Source organism: Chiloscyllium punctatum, chromosome 25 (genome assembly GCF_047496795.1).
Source record: "Chiloscyllium punctatum isolate Juve2018m chromosome 25, sChiPun1.3, whole genome shotgun sequence".
NCBI classification, from domain to species: Eukaryota; Metazoa; Chordata; class Chondrichthyes; order Orectolobiformes; family Hemiscylliidae; genus Chiloscyllium; species Chiloscyllium punctatum.
Genome location: NC_092763.1, coordinates 42,703,867 through 42,731,037, shown reverse-complemented (window position 1 = coordinate 42,731,037; position 27,171 = coordinate 42,703,867). Strand labels below are relative to the sequence as shown.

At 38.1% G+C, this 27,171-nt stretch overlaps 1 protein-coding gene across 1 annotated transcript in view; it reads right to left on the bottom strand.

Annotated features, from left to right (window-relative positions):
- The window catches only part of frmpd3 (FERM and PDZ domain containing 3), a 533,212-nt gene that overhangs the window by 204,682 nt on the left and 301,359 nt on the right, over positions 1–27,171 (bottom strand). The window contains exons 4-5 of the mRNA XM_072595141.1: positions 20,078–20,232; positions 4,459–4,561 (exon numbers count right to left, since the gene is read on the bottom strand). Coding sequence (XP_072451242.1) covers positions 4,459–4,561; positions 20,078–20,232 — 258 coding nt within the window. The remainder of the gene's footprint in view (positions 1–4,458; positions 4,562–20,077; positions 20,233–27,171) is intronic.

Genomic DNA, 27,171 nt, shown 5'->3' with positions numbered 1-27,171 from the left:
ACAATATGATAAATTGCCAATAACGTCCTGTAGATAAAAAGCAGAACAAAGTTAACCTGGCCAATTACTGCCCCATCTGTTTACTCTCGATCATCAGTAAAGTGATGGAAGGTGCACTCAATAGTGCTATCAAGCAGCACCTGCTCAGTAATAACCTGCTCAGTAATAACTTGCTCACTGATGCTTAATTTGAGTTCCACCAGGACCACACAGTTCCTGATCTCATTACAGCCTTGGTTTAAACATGGACAGAAGATCCAAACTCCAGAACTAAGGTGTGAGTGGTTGCTCTTGACATCAAAACCACATGTGACTGAGTGTGGCATCAAGAAGCCCTTGCAAAACTAGAATCAATGGGAATAAGGAGGAAAACACTTTGTTATGTGGAGTCATACCTGGCATAAAGAAAGATGGTTTTTGGATGTCAGTCACCTCAGCTTTAGGACATGTCTGCAGGAGTTCCTCAGGGTAGTGTTGTAGGTCCAAACTTCTTCAGCTGCTTTGCCACTGACCTTCCATCCATCATATGATCAGAAGTGGGGATATTTGCTGATGATTGCACAATATTCAACAAATTTATGACTAATCAGATACTGTAACAATCCATGTCTAAATGTAGCAAGATTCACCAAAATTCCTCAGAGCACACCTTCCAAAGATATGACAACTACCATCAAGAAGGATAGTGCAGCAGATATACAGGAACACCATCAACTGCAGGTTCCTCTCTGACCCATTTAACATTCTGAGTTGGAAATATACCACCATCCCTTTAGTGTCATTGGCCAAGGAGCTCCCTCCCTAATGGCACTGTGGACTGAATCAGTTCATGCTCACCAGCACATTCTCAAAGGCAACTAGGGATGGATAATAATTCTTATGGATAATAATGTCTAGCCAGTGACACCTAAAAGCCACGAATGAGGTTTTAAAAAATGGCTATTATGTTTGCGATATTACAATAGAGACCACATATCAAATCCGAAACATCAACTGCTTTCTCTCTACTGATACTGCCAGACTGCTGGGTTTTTCCAGATATTTCTGATTTTGTATCAATTCACTTCATTGGATGTGATGACTTCTTGCAAGAATATGAAAGCTGCTAGCACAAATAGAACATATCTTTTTCTTTTCATTCCGCATGTCCTTATGTTTATTGCAAACTTTATCCCTCAATCTGGCGTATCCTGTAAGACCTTATAAATGAACTTTTGTTGCTGGCCACTTGCACGTATTGCACCTTCATTTTCTTGATCTTGCATTGTTGTTCTTCAGTTAAGTCCCTACTGAGGAAGTTAGAAAGCCACGAGGGATTCACTTCCAGGTTTTACTTCTCTTCCAAGGCATACTGGGGACTCAAGGGTTAAACATTCCACTACCAAAGAGATTCACTGCAGTATCAATTGCATGTCTGTCCTCTTACAGAACAGGCAGAAAATCTCAGTAGGGAGGAGACTGACTGAATCCTAGAGAAGGAATCCATTGGAGCCACACATGTGGATTCCTCTGCAGCCTCAGACAAAGGTATTTGTCCTCCCCAGACAAGATTGATAGTCTTGGCTACAACCCTGTTAAACTGCCTCCTGCTCCCATTATCTTGCTTCCCCTCCATATTAACATAGGTATGTGAATCTCCCATTGAGAACATGCCAAAACCCTTCTATTTTAATCTCTTCCCATCAATACATGATCATGAAGAATCTGATAATCAGTCCCTCTAATCCATTCACTTGTTATCACAGGACATCAACATTCACTGGGCCTTGTAAAATTAGAATTGTCCATCTTAAACAATGTAACGGCAATCAACCATGTGACCTATAGACCTTTTGTATTATTCCTATAAAAAGTACTGCCTTTGTGTGTCGAGCAGAGATTCGTGGAGAAGTGTCACCATAAGTAGACACACAATTACTTTTGGGGATATTGAGAATCTCTTAGCGGCTGTCCAATAATAAAGCATCTACTGCTGTACTGAAACTTGTGTCACCCAGATTTGTGGAACAAAATATACATCAACAAGACCTTTGTCTATATTAATCATCTGCAGTATTGGGTAACTAATTTGCTTAATCTGCCAGCTGAAATATTGCCTGAGCACTTCAAAATATATGCTCAGCCTATTTTGATTTACAGTTTGCATCACTGCATTTGTACAGGTGCACCTTCCATAGAATAGTCATGTTGCAAGCCAAGTGTTTATTTCTCATTTCCTCAAAAGCACAAAAATATTGATAGATAACTAAGAAGTTAGGTTAGAGTGGTGCTGGAAAAGCACAGTAGGTCAGGCAGCACCCGAGGAGCAGGAAAATTGACGTTTCGGGCGAAAGCCCTTCATCAGGAAGTGTATTCCTGCTCCTTGGATGCTGCCTGACCTACTGTGCTTTTCCAGCACCATTCTAACCTAAACTCTAGTTTCTAGCATCTGCAGTCCTCACTTTTGCCGAGATAACTAAGAATGCTCACTGATTAATTGTTCATCCAGTATTTCAGGCATGTGAATTGCTCCTGCTTTGCCTAATTATTTTCTAATTTTGGTAACTTTCCTTATCTTTTGATGTGTTTAATGGTATTAGAATTTTAATTGTGATCATCATACATGTCCTTTGGGAAGTATGAATGGTAGGCATGATCTTTTGCTGGTAGTCACCTATTTGTTTAGACATGGATGAAAATAGAAGCCTTGTTGTCAGTTCATGTTCCACTTCAGATATTTGAGCATAAAATCTAATCCAACCCTTTTTTTCCGTACGGAGGCAGCAATGTTGAAAGTGCTGTCCTTCAGATGAACAATTGAACTGAGTCCTTGACTGTTCCCTCAAGTGGATATGAACAAACCCCTGACAAAGAGTGGAGTTGTTATCCCAATAGTACTGGCCAATATTCAATCAATATCATGAAAGTAGATTGCTGTTTTGTAAACAAAATGTTAATGATTGCATTCAGGAAGCTTGCACAATCTGGCTGTTGTATTTCCTGTTAGAACAATGACTGCACTTCTAAAGTATTTAATTCAATACAAAACACTTTGGGGTTTTGATAACACTGTGTCACTACAAATCTTTAACTTTTATGATGATGGATTATAGGATCACTGATTGGTCTCTTGGGAGAGACAACACTTTTAAAAATAACATTGGTCTTTCAAACAGAGAAATGTTGAACTTGAGAGATGTTTATGTCGTGGAAATGTTTTTGTTCATTACTTTTACATGCATAAGTGAATGGATAATAGATGCCTTGTGAGGTATAGATGCCTGGAAAATGAACGAAACAGTGACTGTCATCTTTGAATATTCTCCCAGACCTTGCTGCTTCTTTGACATGACTAATGAATAAACTTTTCCTCCCATGAATTTGAACTTCATCACACACTGCATCTCTGGGAAATTAAGGTAGAACCTCCTGTCATATTGCTGTGGGCAGTTGTACAGTGCAGACTTTGCAGCATGCTAATTACAAAGAATACCAACTACCCAAGCCAGTGTCACATTGAAATAGCTGTGATAATTTTTCAATACCGTTCTACTACTGATACCTAATGTTGTCCCAGAGTTGTAGGTAAATCATCTCAAGTCCAGAGTGAGAGTGAATTCCTACTCAACAATGACTGTTTTAACATGCAGAGGAACACAAAACTTTGCTGTGCAGTATAACACAAAGCTTAAATTGTAAATGTTTTTAGTCAGTATATCAAAATTGTCAGAAAACTCAGGATAACTTGATTACCATTAGCAAATTCTGCTGCTAAAACTTATGTGGTTTCCCATTGCATTCAACCCACTATTGTATTGTTGCCAACGCCAATGTCTAGTGGATAAAACATTTGTTTTGTTATTACTGAATTTTGTTTTAACTAGCTGCTATTGAAGGTCTCAAAGGTTCGACAATACAATCTGAAGCTAACAAAAATTTAGATAAAATATTGTGAGATTGTGGGCTGGATCTTACCAAAAACTGGCTAAGGGTCACTGCCCATGGAGCTTGCCCTGAGATCTTGGTGATGGCTGAAGATCTGGAGGAGCAAGCGGTGAGCTGGAGTTGCCAGGTTACCGCTTTGACTTTCAAGTTGGGAATTGTTGCCATCCATATCTGGCAGGCGGGAGAATGGGAAACTGTATATCAAGAGGCAAGATAATGTAATAATGAGGATACTAACGCTTGCTAATGCATGCAAATAGACTTCAAGCTGCTCACTGGCGAGCATCTTGTCTTGCCATTCAACACTTAGTTGGAAAATGGGACATTATTATCTTGATAGTGGGAAGCTCCTGACTAGTGATCTCATGCAATTCTCCCAACTTTCTCACCATTTCCCATGTTGTTCAGGGGCTGGGAAGATTCCACCCAATATAATTTAGTGTCTATCCCCAGAGACCTGATTATTGCAGGTAAATGACCATTTACATGAATATAAGTTATTGTCATTAACTGGCTGAACAAACAGAAGATTACCTTACAAGGTCTATGACTCTTTCCCTCGGGACACTGCTGACGCCCTCATCATTTATGGCTAGAATCTGATCGCCTGGTATGAGTCTGCCCTCCGATGGACCGCCTAACAGAGAAATACAGACATTTACTCCAAACAGAAATTTGGTTGATCCCTGGTGAAAATAGTTAAATAAAGAAAGGTGCTTTCTAGCCAAAAAAAATCTGCAGGTTCCTGTGTTGCTGGCTCAATCCAGTAACAATTTTTGCAGTGAAATATATCACTATAATCAAGTGACATATTCCATTGTGCGATTTTAGCATAAGACTTTATTGGAATTATTCTGACTTTATGCAATTGATGATAGCAAATTAACAGTGCATTTTACATCTCTCCTGACTTTTATTTTTATTGAAGGTAATTAGTTAAGCAAAGATCAAACAGGAAATTATAAATATCTAAGAATAAATGAAAATTTTCAGAGTTTTTTTCTCATTAACAAAAAGCAAATGAACAGATGAATAAGGCCACTAAAGGATGAACAGCAGAAATTCACTGGAAATGCTATTAAAATATTATGGATACTGAATGGATATTTTGCCTCAATTTTCACTGACAAAGGAAAATACAATAATAAAAGTTAAGGGGGATATTATAACTACTAAGATAAAAAGAAAAGAGATCTGACATAAACTAAGGAGGATGAAACTTCACGTTCAGATATTGAATCTAGAAATACTTAGGGAAATTAAAGGAAATAGCATAGTCACTAGAATCCATATTTGAAAATTCAAAAGAGAAAGGAATTATGACAAAGAACTGGAGGACAGCAACATACTCCCTTTCTTCAAGAAAAGAACAGATCTAATCCATTGTCTGATGAAGTAAATTGATTAATGTCAGTGGGTGAGAAAGATACTGGAACCGTTACCAAATTATGAGAAAGCAAAATATTTAGACATAGAGTATTTCATTAAAAAAATTGAATGCATTTCTAAAAGGAGGAAACCAGGTTGTGATGGTAGGAGGCATGGAAGTGGTGAATGGGAAGGTGCTTTGTTGGTGTGGCTACAGTTAAAATAAATGATATTAATTACCCTTAAAGACTCCACTTCCATTCAATTTTTGTTATTTCCCTTCCAAATCACAACTGTTTACTGACTCCTCCCTTTTTGATAATGCTTTGCTGGTTTTTTTGAATGATTATGACCTTGATGCAACTTCTTAGACAGCTTGTAAAAAAGAATATAATACAGCAATGGCAACACCTCCAGGGTTTCATAAGAAGTTGCAATGGTAGTATTGACAAAGGACATGTGAAGTTGGGGCTAGTTGTGAATGGATTCAAATTTAGAGACAAAGCAGAAATACTTGTGAGAACAGAACATAGAACATAGAACGTTATATCTCATTACAGGCCCTTCAGCCCTCGATGTTGCGCCAACCTGTGAAACCAATCTGAAGCCCATCTAACCTACACTATTCCATTATCATCCATATATTTATCCAATAACCATTTAAATGCCCTTCAAGTTGGCGAGACTGCTACGGTTGCAGGCAGGGCATTCCATGCCCCTTACCACCACTTTCTAAGTAAAGAACCTACCTCTGACATCTGTCCTACATCTATCACCCTTCAATTTAAATCTATGGCGCCTCGTGCTATCAGAAAGTGGGGTGGGGTGTCCTGTAAGGGTCTGAAAAATAGCAAAGTGGATTTTTCAATTTGGAGTAACCTATCTATAATTCACTTAATTCAGGAATTGAAGGTATATTGACATTTCTAAATGATAAAAGTAGGGGAGCCTTGAAAAACTGCTAGAATATTGGTTACACCACACCTGGATTACTACATAAAAATTTGGTCTCCTTGTTTCATGTGATATACTTACATTGAAGACAGTTCAGAGAAGGTTCACCAGGTTGATTTCTGGATAAAAAGGTTTGTCTTATGAGGAACCGTAAAGCAGGTTAAGTTTTCACACATTGGGGTTTTGAAGAATGAAAGGCAATCTTATTGAAACCCATAAGATTTTTCGAGTGTTTGACAGGATAGATGATCAGAAAATGTCTCCCCTCATGGGTGATTCTAGAACTAGAAGTAAAGTTCAAAAATTTTCCATTAAAGATAGAGATGAGAAAGTTTGTTAACTTTGGAATTCACCAACCTGAAACCCTGGTCATGAATACATTTGAGACTAAAGTAGACATTTCCTTCACCCTACAAAGGAGCCAAAGGTTATGAGGAGTGGGCAGGATAGAGAAACTTAGGTCATAATCAGGTCAGTCATGATTGTATTGAATGGCAGAACAAGCTTACATGGACTATTGGCTTAATCCTGATTTTATTTCTTATGCCTGAATATTTATATAAATGTTAGACTGTGATTTAATGAAATAAGATTCTTAGTATATTTGATTTATTTTTTATTCAAGCTAAAAAAAAACTGCAAAGAGTATAAAGCCAAGAAGATCCTTTATGTTTGTACCAATCTTTTACTAACATAGATGCAAATATGGTAATATAGCCCACAGCATTAAACTTGACTTTGTATGTGCTCGACTGTTATCAATCAATAAATGTGAAATCAAACATGGACATCTGCAACTTCAGTTTATATAACAACTTAAACAGTAAAACATCCCACGGCATTTCACAGGCATGTAATCAAAAATAAATTGTCATTGAACCCAAGAAGGAGATACCTGGAGGTGAATATTAAAGAGAACCTTTAAGAAGAAAGGAAGGTTGAATGATAAAGTGGTTAAGGCAGGAATTTTTTTGTTTATGTGTTTTTGGGTTGTATGTGTTGCTCATTCTTAATAGTCCAGGAGAAAGTGGTGGTGGTCTGCCATTTTGAATGTTGCAATCCATTATGCTGCTGGAGAGAGAGTCCTAGAATTTTGATCCCACTGACAGTGAAGGAATCATGAAACTATTTCTAAGTCAGTTTGATATTTAACTTGTGTTATGTTCATCTATTCAACATAAACATACTGATCACATGGAATGGGTTGGTTAAATTGATAATGTGGATTATTCATTTGAATGTGTGACATTATGCATACAATGTTAACTGGGAGATTGGAATATATATTTGACTTCAACTGTTGCTGCTGTAGACCGAGTAGAATCATGGGACAACTACATTAGACTATGCAATTTTTCCCATGTTCTTCTTGGTGGTAAAGATCGTTGATTTGGAAGGTGTTGACTTGAAACCTGGGCAATTGCTGCAGTGCATTTTCTAAATGATACATACTAGTGCCACACCACACTGGTGATGTAGGAAGTGAAATTCTGAGGTGGTGGAGGTGTGACTGTTAAGCAGATTGCTATTACCAAATGTTGTAGAGATCCTGAAGTGTTCTCACAGCTTCACTCATCCAGAGAAATAGTGATTATGCCATCGTATGTTTTATTTGTGCCTTGTAGATAGTAGGCAGGCTTTAAGAAGTCATGAGGTCAGTCACCAGCCACAGAATTCCAACCATTTGGCCTGCATTTGAAGCCATGATATTTATGTAAGTCTCTGGCCAATGTTAAGACCCCCATGATAATGATGGTAAGGGATTCAATGATGGTAATGCTATTGAACATCAAGGGGAGATATAGAGATTCTCTGTTGTTCAAGGTGGTCGTTGTTGGTACTTAGCAGAAAGTTTTCTTTTCAAAATAGAACATTGTCCTTGTCTTGCGATTTGCAAGCATAGACTGCTTCATTATCTGAGGAATTACTTGTGGAACTAAGTACTCAAATAGTCAGCAAATATCCCCTTTTCTGGTGATGGTGGTGAGGTTATTGATTAAGCAGCTGATGGTGGTTGTTGTCAAAAGGTGTGATGCTAGAAAAGCACAGCCAGTTAGACAGCATTCAAGGAGCAGGAGAGTCAATCTTTTCAGCACAAACTCTTCATCAGGAATATGGGGTGGTCCAAGGGGGCTGAGAGATAAATGGGAGGGAGTGGGGCTGAGGGGAATGTAGCTATGAATTTCTCCCAACTGATAAAGATTGGGATACTGAAGAGGACTGAAGCGCTCCTGCATCAGGGTTCTGGTGTTGAATTGATTGGCCTGCGACAGCCATAACTATTTTCCTTTGTGCTGGGTACAGCTCTAAATAATGGAAACATTTTTTCTCTGCCTCATGTGGATTTTGATTTTACAAGGCTCCTTGATGTTAAACTTGTCCACTTGCTGCCTTGCTGTCAAATGTAATTACTCTATGAATCTGGTTGGCTGTGTAAAGGGCTCAAGAGGATAAGGGAGGATGAAGAGGGATAGTCCACTTCAGTCACAGAGAATCCCAGTTGTGACTACTTAGTCTGTGAAAGCAGTGGAAATCTGAATGGAGAGATCCACATGAACTCACAGGAAAGGTGGGATATCAAATAGATAAATTTCTATTTTGAGCGTATCATATTTGGGATATGATTTGCTTCGTCAAGAATAACACTGAAAGTGATATTGAACATTTGAATTCTGGAATATTTAGCTTTATGGAAAATGATGTCCTCGTGCAAAAAATACCACTAGATGTGAAGGATGAAGAAAACAAAGAGCATATGGAAGAATTCATGGTCTCAGGACATTTATTTTGACGTATTGTCATGGTTGTAATAAAGAATATGTGATTGCCAATTTATGTTAAATTTCATGAACAGCAATGAGATAATGACCAGGTGAGGATTTCTGGTGGTATTGTTGGTGAGATAAATCTTGGTTAGGACACTTTGCAACTCTTCTTTGTACAGTGCCATGAGATTTTGTTTATCCATCTGAGAGGGTCTTTTTTTTTGAAATACTCATTTCTTCAATAATGCAGTGTTGTGGCCAACTTAGATCATGTGCTTATTCAGGTCCAAAGAGTAGAGTGTAAACTGACAATCATCTGACTCTAAAGCAAATGTGCTGCCACTAAGCCAAGGCTGCCATCTTGTTACAAAGGCTACTTAAATTACTTTAAACATAACAACATTGGAAAGTTTGATAATAAAGTATATTGCGATTCATTAAAAAAAAGAATAATAAATGGTTTGACCTACTGGAATTAAGTTGCAAGACAATAACAAGGCATTTGAGGACTGATACTGCAATTGAGTGCTCCAAATGAGGAATGATGTTGACAAGGAATGAAGCTTGGGAAACTGAATGCCTTGAATGCTTGCTGTGAACATCGCAGCATCAATGCCCTGGTCTATTGAAATTCAATATAATACCAGCAAACCAGAGGGAATGTAGACCACTGGGACAGTAAATAATGGGAATGAATGAAAAATAGTTTGGCCCATTAGAATTCTTCACAATTTGGTTGAAGACTGGTTTCGTACAAGGTAAATGAATGGGAATTCTACTTTTAGACAAAAAAGAACTAACAGAATTCTATGAATTAGAATTTATAATAGGTTCTCTGGGGTCAATAAACTTCTTTCTACATTAAATTAATATTCATACATGTGATTTAGTGACAGCCTTTATACTAGAGGTAAGTACTTTCCTGCAGCAAAAGGCATTTTAGATTAATTTTAAAAATTCTTCCTCATCTTTGTCCTAACTGGGCAACCTATGACTTTGAGGTTGTGCTGTCTGGTCCTAGTCTCACCCACGAGGGGAACCAACCTCAATTTCTATCCTATTAAGTTTCCGAAGAGACTTATATGTAATTTAATAAGCTTGTCTCTCATTCTTCTAAACTGCAATGAGTACTGGCCCAATCTGCTTGAGCTCTCCTTTTAAGAAAATCATTCCATATATGGGATTAACTTAGTGAACCTTTTCTGAGTGCCTCCAATGCCAACATTTGATCATTAGATAAGAGGACTAAAACTGTACAGAGTATTCCAGGTGTGATCTAGTTTTTGCCTTGTATAGGTTTTGCAAAACTGACCTACTTTTAGGCTCCATTTCCTTTGAAATAAAGATCAAAACCACGCAACGTCAGGTTATAGTCTGACAGGTTTATTTGAAATTACCTGAAATCACACTTCACCTGACGACACAGCAATGCTCAGAAAGCTTGTGATTTCAAATACACATTGGACCATAACCTGGTGTTGTGTGGCTTCTGACTATGTCCACCCTAGTCCAACACTGGCACTTCCACATTCTTTGAAATAAAGGCCAACATTCCATTTGCCTTTTGTATTATTTATTTGACATGTGTACTAACTTTATGACATTTATACACAAGGACTCCTAAATCGCTGTGTATTGGAGCTTCTTGCAGTTTTTCTAAATTTAAATAATATTTAGCTCCACTTTTCTTCCAACCAAAGTTCAAAACCTCTTATTTTCCCACTTCTTGCAAATTTTTACCCATTCGCTTAACCTGTCTTTAATCCTCTGCAGATTCTTTGCATCATCGACATTCATTGCATTTGTCTCTCAGCCCCCTTGGGCCACCCACTGATGAAGAGCTAATGCTCAAAACATCGACTCTCCTGTCCTCGGATGCTGCCTGACTGGCTGTGCTTTTCCAGCACCACACTCTTCCACCTTCATCTACCTATCGCATTCCCAGCTACCTTCCCTCCCGCCCTGCCCCCTCCCACTTATCTCGCAGCTCTCTTGGGCTACCCTCTCATGAAGAGCTTATCCTCAAAATGTTGACTCGCCTGCTCCTTGGCTGCCTGACTGGCTGTGTTCTTCCAGCACCACATTCTTCGACCCATATTAATTGCCTACAAACCTATTATTTTGTTATTTGCAAACTTAGTGATAGTACTTTCCTTCATCCAAGTCATTAATATATTTTGTAATTAATTGTCACCACAGCACTGATCCCTTGGCATTCCACAAGTTAAAGGTTGCCATCTGAAAATGCCCCCTTATCCCAACTCTCTGTTTTCTATTAGTCAGCCAATCCACTATCCGTGCTAATATATAATCGCCAACATCATGGGCTCTTATCGTATTAAGTAGTCTTATATGTGCTATTTTATTGAAAGCTTTCTGGAAATCTAAACATATTGCATCCAGTGGGTTTCCCTTTCTGTTGCTTATTATCTTTTCAAAGAATCCTAATAAATTTGTAAAGTGAAATTGCTTTTTATGTGGTCATGCTTCCTCTGTTTGATTATATTATGTATTTCTAAATGCTCTGCTATGACATCCTTTATAGTAGATTCCAATATTTTCACTGTATTAGATGTTAAACTAACTGGCATATAGTTGCCTGCCTTTATCTCTCTTTTTTTGAATAGAAGTGTTACATTGGCAATTTTCCAATTCTGTGTGAATTTTCCAGAATCCAAGGGTTGTTGGAAGATTGCTACAAGTGCATCTATTATCTCTATAGCTACTTCCGTTAATATCCTAAGATGTAATGCATGGATATATTGGCTCTTAGCACCAATAGAGTCCCTACTACTTGATCTCAAGTGATAGTAATCATAATTATTTCCTCTCCTCCTTTTCTCCCTTGATTATTTAGTATTTTTGGAATGGAATTAATGTCTTCTCACCTGAAATCGGATGCAAAGTATTGATTTAACTTCTTTGTTTCCCATTATTATTTCACTAACCTTATTATTTAAGGTGCCTATGTTCACTTTGGCCTGTTTTTTTCTTCCCTTTATATATATTTAAAGGAGCTCTGGCAGTCTGTTTTTAATGTTACTTGCAAGGTTATCCTCAAATATTACTTTTTCCTTTTTTTTGGTCATCGTTTCTGTTCTTTAAAACCTTCCCAATCTTCTGGTTTCCCACAAATTAATGCCGCAATTTATGTTTTTTCTTTTAATTTAACACTACCTTGAACTTCCTTGGTTAGCAGGGTTAGTTTATCCCATTCCAAGAATCTTTCTGACCTGAGATATATCTTATTGTGAGTCATGAACTATTTTCTTAACCATCTATCATTGTTCCTCAACCATCTTTTCTGCTGAACCTGGTCCACTCCAACTAACTCTGACCTAATTCGTCTGTCATTATTTGAGTTTAACACAGTTGTTTGTGACTCAATTCTTAAACTCTCAAAATGAATGCTAAGTTGTATCATATTATGGTCACCGGTTTCCTAGCGAATCTTTTACTTTGAGATCATTTATTAAACCTGTTTCATTACACATTATCAAAGATCCAAAGATAGAACATCACATTATTGTACTCATTCTAACTTGCGACTAAACAAGCTGATTATTAACAAAACAAGCTACATAGTTCAAGTTAATACCTGATAAACATTTTTTGCAAAGAAATGCTGGGTACAATTTCAAGCTGCTGCTTGAGTCTGAAGCTAATTTACAGATCAGCAACTACACAATTTATGTTTCCACTGAAAAGATTGCCAATGTTTATTTCCAACAGCAACTATCAATCATTCATTTTCTATAATCGGTGCTGATCTGCAAAACTATTTTTACACTACAATGGCACATTTGCAATCTAAGGAGCTGGAGAATCGACGTTTTAGGCATGAGTCCTTCTTCAGGAATGAGGAAAGTGTGCCAAGCGGGCTAAGATAAAAGGTAGGGAGGAGGGACTAGAGGGAGTAGTCCCTCCTCCCTACGTTTTATTTTAGCCCGCTTGGCACACTTTCCTCATTCCTGAAGAAGGGCTCATGCCTGAAATGTCGATTCTCCTACTCCTTGGATGCTGCCTGACCTGCTGCGCTTTTCCAGCAACACATTTTCAGCTCTGATCTCCAGCATCTGCAGTCCTCACTTTCTCCATATTTGCAAACTACCCATGGTTCTTTAATCCTTTGAAAAATGACCTACAATTTTTGGACTAGAATAAATATATAATTATTTTTTTCTTATATAGTCCAACATCATACTAAGCATGAAGAAATGTGTTGCAGGTTGTTTTGGAGAATTAACGATGGCTATGTGTATTTGACCAACAGAAGTAAAAACATTGTCCATACTGCCAGATTACAATAAATGCCTGTAAATACTGTTTCACTCTAATACAAGAAAATCTGTGGTTTATTGCCTATCTCCAATGTATCAACAGATTATAAAAACCAGCAGTCTTCTCACTTTTGCCCAGCTACTTTTGCTTGATATGACCTGCAGTTTTTCAATTTATCGATCTCAAGGTAAACATATACTTTTATCTTCTTGCTAATTCTCTCTCCTGTCCCCTTCCAAGATATCTTCAAGTGTTGAGAATTTATCAAAATAGCCATTCACCATAGAACAGCACCAATAATTCTTCTGTGCATGTGCATGTCTATGCGTGTCTTGTGACTCCTGACCAAATCTGGGCTAGTCTTGCTTGAAGTCGGCAGCACACAGATTTGCTGCTGCTATATCATTTTTATAACTGTAGCAACTGTATAGAACCTTAGTTAGACCACATTTGGAATATTACATTCAGACTACCAGAAAGATATGGTGGCTTTGGAGAAGATATAGAAACAGTTTACAAGGATATTACCTAGTTTGGAGGGTATTAGCAGTGAGGAGGGCTTCGACTAACTTGGCTCCTCTTCACTTGATTGTTGAAGGATTTTCGAAGCCTGATAGAAGTTTACACAATTATGAAAGGCATGGAGAGAATAGATAGTCAGTGTATTTTTTTTCCCAGTGTAGAAATGTCAATTAATAGGGAATGTAAGTTTAAAGTAAAAGGGGGAAAGTTTAAAAGAGATGTGAGAGGCAAGTATTTTTTTACACAGAGAGTGGTAGGTACCTGGAATGTGCTGGCGGAGCAGGAAATGGAGGTGGATACAATAGCAAAGTTTAAGAGGCATCTTGACAGATACATAATAGGCAGAGAATAGAGGAAAACAGAGGCAAAGGCTTTTAGATTAGAATTGTGTCATGTGTGGATGTAGTCTTGGTGGGCTGAAGCATTTGGTCCTGTGCTGTACTGTTCTTTGTTTTTTGTAGATGGTCATTGCCTGAAACTTGTATGGTGTAAAGCTTACTTGCCTCTTGTCAGCCCAAATTTTGACATTAGAGCTTAAAAATGTGTTGCTGGAAAAGCGCAGCGGGTCAGGCAGCATCAAAGGAGAAGGAGAATCGACGTTTCGGGCATAAGCCCTTCTTCAGGGAAAAAGCAGAAGCTTTTCCAGCAACACATTTTTAAGCTCTGATCCCCAGCATCTGCAGTCCTCACTTTCTCCAAATTTTGACATTGCCCAAATTGCTGTAATCGGACACAGGCTGCTTCAATATCTAAGCTGTCACAAATGGTGCTGAACATTTGCAGTCATCAGCTGAGGTCCCCACGTTTGACCTTATGATAGAGGGAAGTTCATTGATAATGTGGCTGAAAATGTAGAGGCCTAGGGCACTACCCTGAGGACCTCCTGCAGTGATGTTCTGGAGCTGAAATAACTGACCGCCATCAACTATAACATTCTTTCTTTATGCTACATATGACTCAAACTAGTGGAGAGTTTGCCTCCGGGTTCCCATTGATTCTGGTTTAGTTTGGGCTCCTTGATACACACTCATCCAAATACAGCCTTGATATCAAAAGCTGTCACTCTTGCCTCACCTCAGGAATTTAGCTGTTTGTTCATGTTTGAACCAAGGCTATGAAGAGATCAGGAACCGAATGGCCCTATCAGAATCCAAACTGGGCACGGCTGAGCAGGTGTTACTTGATAGCACTGTTGATGACATCTCCATCACTTTACTGATAATCAAGAATAGACTGATGGGGCAGTAATTGGCTGGGTAAGATTTGTCCTGCTTTTTTGTCTACAGGACAAATTTGGGCTATCTTCCACATTGTAAGCTGGGTGCCTGTAATATAGCTGTACTGAAAAATGTTTTGCTAGGGGTGTGGGATGTTGGAAAACATGCCTTTAGTCCTATTGCTGAAATGTAATGCACATAGTCTTTGTGGTATCCAGTACCAACAACTGTTTCCTGATAATACATAGAGTGAATAGAATTATCTGAAGACTGGTATCTCTCAGGCTGGGAACCTTCAGATCATCCATGTGGCACTTCTAACTGAAGATTGTTGAAATGCTTCAGCCTCATCATTTACACTGATGTGCTGGGCTTCCCAATCATTGAAGTTGGGGATATTTGTGGAACATCCTCTTTTAGTGAGTTGCTTCTGGCATGCCCACCTGAGCTTTGGACCAGGGTTGATCCCCTTGCTTAATGGTAATGATAAAGCAGGAATAAACCGGACCATAAGTTTGCAAATTGTGTTGGAGCAAATTCTGCTATTGTTGATGACCCATGCCCTCATATATTGCACATTCTTGAGCCGTTAGATCTGTTCTAAGTCTATTCTCAATATGAAGATCACAGTTTGTCTCCACAAGGATTGTTCAGTAGTTACAGTCATACCAATACTATGCACCTGCGGCAGATTGATGAGAATGAGATCAAATATAGAGTCATAGAGAGTCATAGAGTCCTACAGCATGGAGAGGTCCAAACCAGTCCATGACTACCAAAATGTCCATCCACATTAACCTAATTTCCTTTCACTATCCTTCAAAACCTTTCCCATCCATGTATTTGTCCAAATGCCTTTTAAATGTTGTTAATGTACTCCCCTCAACCTCTTCTGCTGGCAGCTCATTCCATATGAATTACACCCTCCGTGTATAAAGTTGCCCCTCAGGTTCCCTTTTATTCTTTCCCCACTATCCTTAGACCGATGCCCTCTAGTCCTTGATTTCCCAATCCTGGGAAAAAGACTGAGTGCATTCACCCTATGCATGCCTCTCATTATCTTATACATCTTTACAAGATCCCCACTCAGTCTCTTACGCTTTAAAGAAAAAAAGTCCTAACTTGTCCAACTTCTCCATATAACTCAGAACACTGAGTCCAGAAAAATCCTTGTGAATTTCTTCTGCACTTTTTCCAGTTTAATAGTATTCTTCCTATAACAAGGTGACCAAAACTGAACACAATACTCCAAGTGCAGCCTCACCAACATCCTGTATAACTGCAACATAATTTCCCAACGTCTACTCTCAATATCTCTGACTGATGAAGGCCAATTGTTTTGTTCTCTTATTGGTTTCCTCTTCACCTGCTGTAGGCCCAGTCTAGTAGCTATGTCCTTTAGGACTCAACCAGCTTAATTTGAAGTGGTGTTGCTGAGTTACTCTCACTATCAGACATTGAAGTCCATCACTAAGACTATATTCGGTGCTCTTGCCACCCTTAGTATTTCTTCTAATTGGTGTTAAAAACTGAGGAGTTTTGATTCATTAGGAGGGGAAGGTGTACTAAGTGGTGAGCAACAGGATGTTTCCTTGTCCATGTTTGACCTAATGCCCCTAAAATTTCATGGGGGCCAGAGTCAATGTTGAGGACTCCCTGAGCACTGTCTCTTGCTTGCATACCACTGTGTGACCACTGTTGCAAGCGGAACAGGACATACCAGGGAGGATGATGTGTAAGATATTGTGGTTAAGGTACAATTCTGAGAGTATGACTATGTCAGCCTGTTGATTGACTGATCTGAGAGACAGATCTCTCAATTTTAGTAGAAGGCCTGAGATGTTTGTTTAGATGTTTTGGTTGGGTCAACAGGACTGGGTTTGCCTTAGTCGATTCCAGGCCATCCACGTTGTTTCATTCTTAATTTATGCTTTTTATTGCCCCATTTCAGAAGCAACCACATTTCTTTGAATCTGAAGTCACATGTCGGCCAGAGATGGCAGCCCCTGAAGGACATTAGTGAACCAGATGGGTTTTTTTGACAATCAACCATAGTTTCTTTGTTATCACTAGACTTCTAGTTAAATTCCAGAATTTTATTGAATTCAAATTCTGCTATGTGCTGTGGAATGATTTGAATTCTAGATACCAGAACAATACCTGGGTCACTGAATTACTATCCCAGCAACAATACCGCTGGAGCATCATCACCCCTTGTTTCTACAGCATTTTGTATTCTTACATTAAAAGAACAAAATTTGTATGTTTCATTTTTTGTTGAAAATATTTCCTTGGTGATGCTTTAAACTGCCTGATCTGAAATTGGTTGCAATAGGATTTTATAACCAAGAATTTACTGGAGACCTAGACTGATACTTTTTGATTTTTTTATATTACGTAAGGATAGTACGCGATAAGGAGTGACTGCAAGGAAAGAAACTAATTAAGATTCATTATCAGAAATCACAAGTCCAACTTTCATGTGAACCTCAGTGATTATAGAAACATGTGAATTAGGAGCTGAAACAGGCCATTCAAAAAGACCATGTTGGATACTTCTGTGTTTTGAATTCCGTACCTTCATCTACTACCAATAACCTTTCATTCTTTCGCTTAACAATCCACATTCTCTTGAATAATAGTCAATGAGGCCACCTCTTCGGAGGCAGAGAGTTTCAAAGTCACACAATTCTCTGAGAGAAAACATTTCTCAACAAATCTAAGCCAAATCCTGCATTTAATCACACAGATATTTCAGCATGAAGTCACTGGATAGCAGCAGAAGGACTGCTGGGTGAATGTACCCCCCACCTGTTTAGGGACACTGAGGCAATTACATAGGCTAATTACTTCCTTGGCTGAAATCTGTCATCACAGCAGGGACATAGAATCAAATCTCATATCTGTCCTTGCCTATATGGCCCTGTTCCAGATTAGTGAGTATAATTAATAAGTGAATTCATTGGGGAAACGCACTGATAACTTTAAAAGAAAGCATGGCTAATTTTTGTTCTTCTGTTTTTCCAAAGCTACTTGAAAATGACCACCCAGACCTTTCCCAATATCCAAAATCTATTTATCCAGTGTTTAATTGAACCATCGTTATCTCAGGCTTAATTTAGTTGATTGCAGCCTTAACTAGAATTAAGATACCTATGTGTACTTGGGCTGGAAAATAGTAAACCCTGCACGCAATTCTATTTTTTATTCCATTCATAGGATGTAGGCATCACTGAGCGAACATTTGCTGTTTCTTTCTAATAGCATTTTGGAGAAAAGATGTTTTATTTAACTAGAGCTTGCCAAGACCACACTTGGAGCATTATGTACAGCTTTGGTTTCCTTACTTAAGCAAAGGTACATTTGCAATAAAAGGAATGGAACAAGCATTCACCATTTCCTAGGATGGAGGATCTGTCCTAAGTGGAAAGGTTAAGTAAACAGGGACTTTATTCCCCTGGAGTTTGGAAGAATGAGAACTGGTTTATTTCTAATATCCAAAATTCTGACATGAATCAACAGAGTAGGTGCAGGAATCCCTGGCCAGGGATCTAGAACAGAGATACTATCTCAGAATAAGAGATAGGCCATTCCAGCACCACTAATCCAGAATCCATTTAGGACTAAAATCAAGGGATGTTTTTAATATGTAGAAATTGATCAATTCCAGTCAAACTCAACAGCTAAGCCTCCTATTCTTAGGGACAGTGAATCCCAAAGACTCACTACCCTCTGAATGAAGAGACTCTTTAGTCCTAAATAGCCTACCTCCTATTCTGAGATGGTATCTCTGTTCTAGATCCCTGGCCAGGAAAAGTATTTTGAAATAAAAGACCAGTAATGAACAGTATTGAAAAGCTGTATGGGCTACTCCTCCTCTTTTCTTAAAAAAATCTTACCTTATATAGAAATTGAGCTGTCCTTTTGTCTACCACAAAATGGTTTGTCAGGCCCTTTCCGAGTAAAGTTTAGGGTCAATCATGTTGTTGTGGAGTTGGAGTCATATATGAGGCTGATTTTCTTCACTTAACAATGTTAGTTAACCAGTTGTATTTATACAACAATGCTGTAATTTCATGGTTGCCATTCTTATTCCAGATTTTATTAATTAATTGAATTTAAATTTACATTACTATGGCCATAGTTAAACTCATATAGTTAAGTCCTTTATGCAAGCATCTGAATTACAAGTCCAATAACACACTGTTACTCTCAATGACTCCTGTTGCAATTTCACATGTGTGGATGCTTGTGATATAAGGGTTGCACACTACTGTAATGGACTTAGTGATGAAATGGCCTGTCAGCATTCACTGCCAAAGTTCACAACTCAGTAGTTATACATTATAACTGGAATAAGCCAGCTATGGCACTGCATTTCAGCAAGGAGTCAATACATTAGGTCAGCCGGGTTGGAAAGAAATTGATGGAAGTTACTGAGCGTAGTACATGAACATTCAAATATAAGGACTCAGCATTTGAGCTCCATTATTTAATTTCACATCTGAGTAATCTTTCTACGAGTATCAAGGAACAATTTTTTTAGCGACTCACAGGAATGTTGCCTTTTCAAGTAGATCATATTTTCCAAATTTGATAAAATTCTACTATACCCTGCAAAATATCTCAAACCATGTTAACTTAAATCCATTAATGGAAATATTAGTGAAAGTATGAAAGAAGCCAGAATTCCTATTAATGACGAGGAGGACAAGTTGGAGCTTGGCAGTGATTTTCCCTTGAAAGACAATCACGATAACATTCACTGAATTGACTCACGACCTTTTGCCAAATGAATGGAGCACAGGAGAGCAGCTATTGATTATGTAATCACACTGAATCATGAATCAACACTTTTGGGAGAAGAAGCGGGGAACTAGTCAAATATGATGAATACAGTATAAGAATAATTTGAAGGCTTTAATATGGTTTAATGCAATAAGGAGAGGAACAAGTAAATCTTCATTATTAGCTAAGGATGTAGGCCAGATAAAGATTGATCAAGCAATTGACATAAAAAGCACAAAAAAATTTTTAATATCTCACCTGGTGACACAGCTCGCACTATCACAGGTTTCTCACCACCAGCGATAAATCCAAATCCATAGACAGGGTCTCGTTTAATCTTTACTTGTCGAGTGGCTAAGGCAGCTAAGTGGTCACATTCCATGTCATTGAGGGATACGGCTTGCATCACATGACTGCAAAGGAAAGGTTAAAGGATTTTAGTGCTTTTTGTCACTATTTATGTTTCAAAACAGTTGGCGGCTTTAATCATTGCTTCCCTTTCAAAGAATCTCACTGTTATTTGTTTTAGATTTCTTTGCAGATTGAATATTTTGCTATGTCCATTTGAGAAGGGTAATTCAGGTCCCCTCTGTACAACCCTCTTTCATTCCATTGCAACAATTATTTCCTTTTCTTTTTTGACATTTGGTTGTCATGCTTTAATTTCTATGACAATTAAGGAGCAAATTACAAAGTTTTCTGCAGTGAAAGAAAAAAATAATTGTATTGCTTAATTAGCCTGAGAACAGGTAATGAAAATGTGCCATCAAACACAGGTAAGTACAGGCAATACATTTAAAAGGGAGACTGTGTCTGGTATAGACAGGAAAAATTAAGATTACATAGTTTAAACGTCCTGAGTTCCGAAGAAGAGTAATTTTAAACTTGAACCTTTAACTCTATTTTAATTTGTTCAGATGCTGAGTTTCTCCAGCATTTCAATTCTTATTCCAGATTTTTCTTATTCACATGTGGGACTGAGCTTTTGCTGGCTGTGCCAGCATTTATTGGCCATCCTTGGTTGCCCTTGAAAATATGGTGGTCAGTTTCCTTCCTGAATTGCTGCAGCCTCTGTCCTGTAGGTTGACCCACAATGTGCTTAGGGAGGGAATTCTAGAAGGGAATTCTTGCAACATTGAAAGAATGGTGATATATTTCCAGGTCAGGTTAGTGAGTGGCTTGAGCAGAACTTGCAGGTAGTAGTTCCCATACATCGGTGGCCCTTGTTCTAAATGGAAGTGATTGCTGTTTCGACGGTGCTGGCAAATTTTCAGCATCTGCTGTACTTTGCTTCTATTTAGATTTCTTAGAGTTCTTGAAGTGTTACCTGAGACCACCATTGATTAATTATCGACTAGTATCCTCAGCAATGGTGAAGTTTGTAGATATCTTTGAACTTTCAATGAAATTTGCTTTTTCACTGAATGCTGGTTTTGAGTTGGTGTGACGGAAACAGGTAAGGAGGGAGAGGGAGAGAGAGGAAACACAGTGGGCACGAGAAAGGGAGAAAGAGAGAGAGAGAATGTTCCAGCTGTTGTCAGTACTAATTCATTTTTCCTTCTCTCTGCTCAGCTGATGAAAACAGCTACTGAAGTATGTATGTTTGAAGTGTATATTCCCAAGACTGACCTCACTGCTGATCCAAACTAATTAACTGGCAAACTAAACTTTTCAGCTCCAAATATGTGAAATTATCATTCAAATGAAAATTAAAATGGGAGATGTCAATTTCTTGATGCTGACTGATTTCAATGCAGCTGTTTTTTGTTTATTCCACATGGGTGTCTTGAATTTGCTTCAAACTATGGTCAGGTCATTTTAGGTTATGTTGCCCTTTTTGAAAGCGATTTTAGACCATGCAAGTTGTCAGTTATGACAACCAGGTGATGTAAGTTGAAAATTGGTAGTCCATATATACCACTAGTGTAACACAGAGAGCTTACATTTCCTAGATTCAAGATAAACATTCAACTAGACAATCTAAAGGAAATTACTAAATTTGTGTTTAATTGCAACTCTGGGTTTATGATGAGTTTGTAAACAAACAGCACAGATTTAAATCAATTGGCGTAAGTGTTATGGACCAGACCAGATCCCCTCAAAACATTTCAAGGAAGTGGCCCAGACCCTAACTTTGCTAATTGTTTTAAGCAGGTGTAACACGAATACCGAAGGACTGATGCTGCTTGTCAAACCAAAACAGAATTTATTTATATGATTACCAAATGAACCACAAACAAAAGAGAATAGACTAGTCAATAACTTAACCCTATCTGAAAACCCAACAGATCATCTCAACTTAATGATGCTCTTTGGAATACTTGCACCAAATCCCATAAATACCCCTTGACACAAAAAGGAAAAATCAAACACAGGGTCTTACAGAAGAGAAGTCAGAGAGAGATCAGCATGGGCCTGCTTCTTTGGATCTAGCAGCATTACAACCTCACTGTGCTAAAACCAAACCAAACCAGAGAAAAGCTGAGCTGGGAGAACTGGCCACTCCCCTTTCATTGTACAAGTGTTTTTTTAAACTTAGAAGTCTTTTGCCTGAGGCAGTATCTGTTAGGTATCACCAAGTTGGCCCTAAAACATTCCAACTTAGACTTTTTGGAGTCTGTGTCTTTTACGACCCCTCTGAAAAAAAAAACCAAGGACAGCACAACTTTGTTAAAAGAGCAGCTTTGTCACATAAGAAACTGCCCATTTTTCAGTTCCTGCATTTTCTGAATTTTGCTCAATTTTGATTCCTTAGAGTAGATTTTTCCAACTGTCATACCTGAGTATGGATGTACCTTTCAGAAAGATGAGTGATTATGATTAGTGCTGGTTCCAATTTTCCAACTGGGTATTGTTTTGGTGATATGTATTCCCACTAGTTGTGGCTAATTATTGTAACTTCAGGAACTGATAACCATTCAGATATACATGCATTTTCCAATGTTCATATTATTTCAAGTCATTTACCTACTCAGAAACATGCAGAACTGTTAAGCTTACAAGTAATGGAAATGGATTTTAAGAATTCTACAATAAAGTTATAGTAGCAACTTAGCACTATGTGTGAAATTTCTTGCTATTTATTTTGTTTATTTGCTGCCTTCACTTAGTTGTTTAGCCTGACTTTTTTTTGTATATTTGTTATTGAATGGAAACCCTGCCTTCACTTTTGATCTTTGAATGAAGACTAAGAATAAGAGAGTACTACGTAGACCAGTCTAGGATGCAACACAGACACTTGCCTGTATTCTGCAATAACAAAGTCAAAGGCGTATCTAATTGGTAAAAATTATTTAAACTAGATGCATAGTTATGTAGCTATACTGTTTGTTGGAACAGCTATAGCAGCTGGGCACTATACATAGTATAATATGTCGGTTTAAAATGGTCTTCTTCCACCTTCAAAGAATGACCAAACTGTCTTGTATCGGTACTGGCAGGCAAGTATTGTTATCCATTAGGAAAACAAACTTTTCTTCAGAGATTACATCAGACAGCAAATTAATTCATGGAGCCTTTAAAATGGTGATCAAACTGTGAACTCAGATTGCTTTTAAACTCCAGCCAAGTATTCATAATATATTTCGGGAAATGCTAACAAAGAACACTATTGATACTGCATGACCGGTTGCTACTTTTTAAAATGTGGACCGGATGGCCTGTCAATCAACTAAACCAACCAACTTTTTTTTTAATGCTCTCAGTGCCAGCTATAGCTTTTTAAAAAAATGTTTAAAGTGCAGTTAGCTTAAATAATTTCAGATCATAACGATTATTCCCTCCTTCAAGAGTATTTCTATTTATTTTGTAAATTCTCAAATCCATACTCTTTAAGACGCTTGCAATTGCAACCACTGCTAGTACTTGCCACCTGACTAGGACCTTGATTGAAAGAACTGATGACATCCAGGTTGCATGTACAATTACATGTAAAAAGTGATGGGCATCCCAGATAAAATGGCATTTGCTCATTCTCCAATTCATAGGCTGCATCTGCAACATGGAATTTTCCCGACACCTAATATTTTTGAGGAAGTATACCCCTTTGAAACTTCCCCAGTTCATCTACCCATATTTTTGCACAAATTAGAAATTAGTTAAGCCTCATGTACATGATTTAAATCATGAATATCATGACCAATGTGCACTTCACATCATAATTTTAAATTAATACTGACTGGTATAAATGTTTTCAATATGCTGGATTCAATTTTTGGGTATTAAACTCACCACAGTCAGATTTTAAATCAATGTGGTCCATGTACTTCTGTTAATTTAGAAGTAGAGCATACATTAATCACTGCACTCATAAAACATTAAGATTAGATTCCCTACAATATGGAAACAGGCCATTTGGCATAACAAGTCCACATCGACTGTCCGAAGAGTAACCCACTCAGACCCATTCCTCTACATTTACCTCTGACTAATGCACCTAACACTACGGACAATTGAGCTTGGCCAATCCACCTAACCTGCACATCTTTGGATTGTCAGAGGAAACCGGAGCACCCGGAGGAAACCCACGCAGGCGCGGGGAGAATGGGCAAACTCTACACAGACAGTTGCCTAAGGCTGGAATCAAACCCGGGTCCCTGGTGCTGTGAGGCAACAGTGCTAATTACTGAGCCACAGTTATCAATAAATTAAAATTCTGGCCAGAAAATTGGCATATAAAATTTCAAACGTCAAGAAAAAATGCTATACACTTGAATATCATTGATTCTCTGATATCAGAGATCATTTCCAGTTATTTGGAGATGCCGGTATTGGACTGGGGTGTACAAGTTAAAAATAACACAACACCAGGTTATAGTCCAACAAATGTATTTGGAAGCACTAGCTTTTGGAGTGCTGCTCCTATTCCACAACCAAATATAAATAAACCAAATAAACCTGTTGGACTATAATCTGGTACTGTGTGATTTTTAACCCTTTTCAATGAAAATGCAAATTGAATTCTAGGAACTTTCTTCCTTTATTTAATAATTTACATCATTCAGTGGAGTAGCTCATTGTAGAAAAGTTAGGCTGATTATTTCTGGGAAAAAAAATATAAAGGTCTGTTGCATTTTGTATTCACCCTTCATAAAGACTGTATTAATGACCAGACTAGTGAAGTATGTCATTGGTTGTACTAAGTTACTGATGCAGAGTTAAATTCTTTTCAAATTAACAGATTAGAGGCAGTGTATAGGAAATTATAATCTATAAGGATTATTATATTTATCTTCTTCTGTGACTGCTACAAGAGTGTGTGATGGAAATTTATTGTTAGAAGATTGTGCAAACTACAATTATCAGCATGGGAATTTAGAAACATTCTTACACAGACATTGTGAGAGGCAACCTGGTCATTGTAGTTGCAGGGAAAGTGTAACATAAGTAATAATCTTTTTCATTAAAATAGCGCAGATTCTTCTGGAGTGCAGAATCTGCAGTGCACTACATGCTTGCAGTATTTTATGTCCTGCAAACTGTGAAAGAAAAATTTGATAATGGCATGGCACGGGTTGTGCAACATGACAGCTGAGGAAATGATAGAACCCAACCATATTTCTCCTTAATTAATGAAATTTAGAGGTTGAGGAAGGGACAATTAAGTAAGCAAATTATCATTAATTCAGATACAGAAAAAGAATTAATGGAATGAAAATTGAATTGCTACAGAGAAAAAGAAACAAAGTTCAAGCACAAAAACATTCTAAATTCTAATTTTTAAAGAATTGTTAATACCAATTTATACCTTTCAGTATAAAACTGTAATTTATTAAAATAAAATGCTCTCGCCTGGAGAGATTGATTGGCATTTTGCAGGGACACAAACCTTTGTGTTAAGAACACGAACTAGGAGCAGGAGTTCAGCCCCTCAAGCCTGTTCCATTGTTAATATGAACATGGTTGATCTCATCTTGGCCTCAAGTCCACTTTCCTGTCCACTCTCGACAACTTCCAACTCATTACTAATCTATTTATTTCCTCCTTAAATGTATTCAATAATTCAGCATCCACCTCACTCTCGGGTATTGAATTCATAGGATCCCTACACTGTAGAAACAGGCCATTTGGCCCAAAAAGTCCACACCGATCCTCCAAACAGTATCCTACCCAGACCCATTCTCCTACCCTATTACTCCACATTTCCCCTGACTAATGCACCTAGCCTACAGAATCCCTGAACTATGAACAATTTAGCATGGCCAATTCACCTGACCTTCACGTCTTTGGACTGTCGGAGGAAACCAGAGCACCAGGAAGAAACCCATGCAGACATGGGGAGAATGTGCAAACTCCACACGGATAGTCGCCTGAGGCTGGAATCGAACACTGTGAGGCAGCAGTGTTAACCACTGAGCCATCATGCCGCCCTAATTCTATAGATTCACAACTTTTTGAGAGAAGGATTTTGATACAAAAGGGTGATAGATGTTCGAAACTCTGTTCCACGGTGGATGCTGGATCAGTTGTTAATTCTAAGAGAGATGAATTTTTGTTCAGCAAAGATATGAAGGGATATGGACCAAAGGCAGGTATATGGTGTTAGGTAACAGATCAGCAATGATCTCATTGAATGGTAGAACAGGCTAGAGGGGCTGAATGGCCTACTCGTGTTCCTATGTTCCAAGAAGGAATTTTTTTCTCCCCTCCATTTAAATCTGCTATCCCTTATCCTAAAGCTATGATCTCTCATTCTAGATTGCTCCAGAGGAAACATCCTTCCTATATCTACTTTGTCAATCTTTTCTAGCATCTTATGTACCTCAATTAGATCTCCTCTCATTCTTCTAAACTCCAGACAGTATCGGCCTAAACTACTCAAACTGTCTTCACAAGACAAACCGCTCATCTCTGGAATCAATCTAGTGAACCTCATTTGACTTTCTTCTAATGCAACTATATCCCTCCTCCAGTGAAGCTTACCAGAATGATCCTGGATAGTAAGAGCTTGTCCATTTGAAGAGTGGGTGAGGAATCTAGGTCTGTACTCAATGGAAGGGTGGGACAGAGGGGTTTTTGAAACTTTTAGAATACTGACAGACCTAAATAAAGTGGATATGCAGAAGATGTTGCCACTAATAGCAGAGACTAGGACCTGATGGCACAGAATGAAGACATGACTCTTTAGAATTGAGATGAGGAGGAATTCTTTCAGCCAGAGAATAGTTAATCTGTGGAACTCACATAAGTCTGTGAATGCCATGTCACTGGGTGTATTTAAGACAGAGATGGATAGTTTCTTGATCAGTCAAGGGATCAAAGGTTATGGGGAGAAACATATCAGCCATGATCGCATGGTGGAGTGGACTTGATGGACTGAATGACCTAATTCTGCTCCTATATCTTATGGTTCT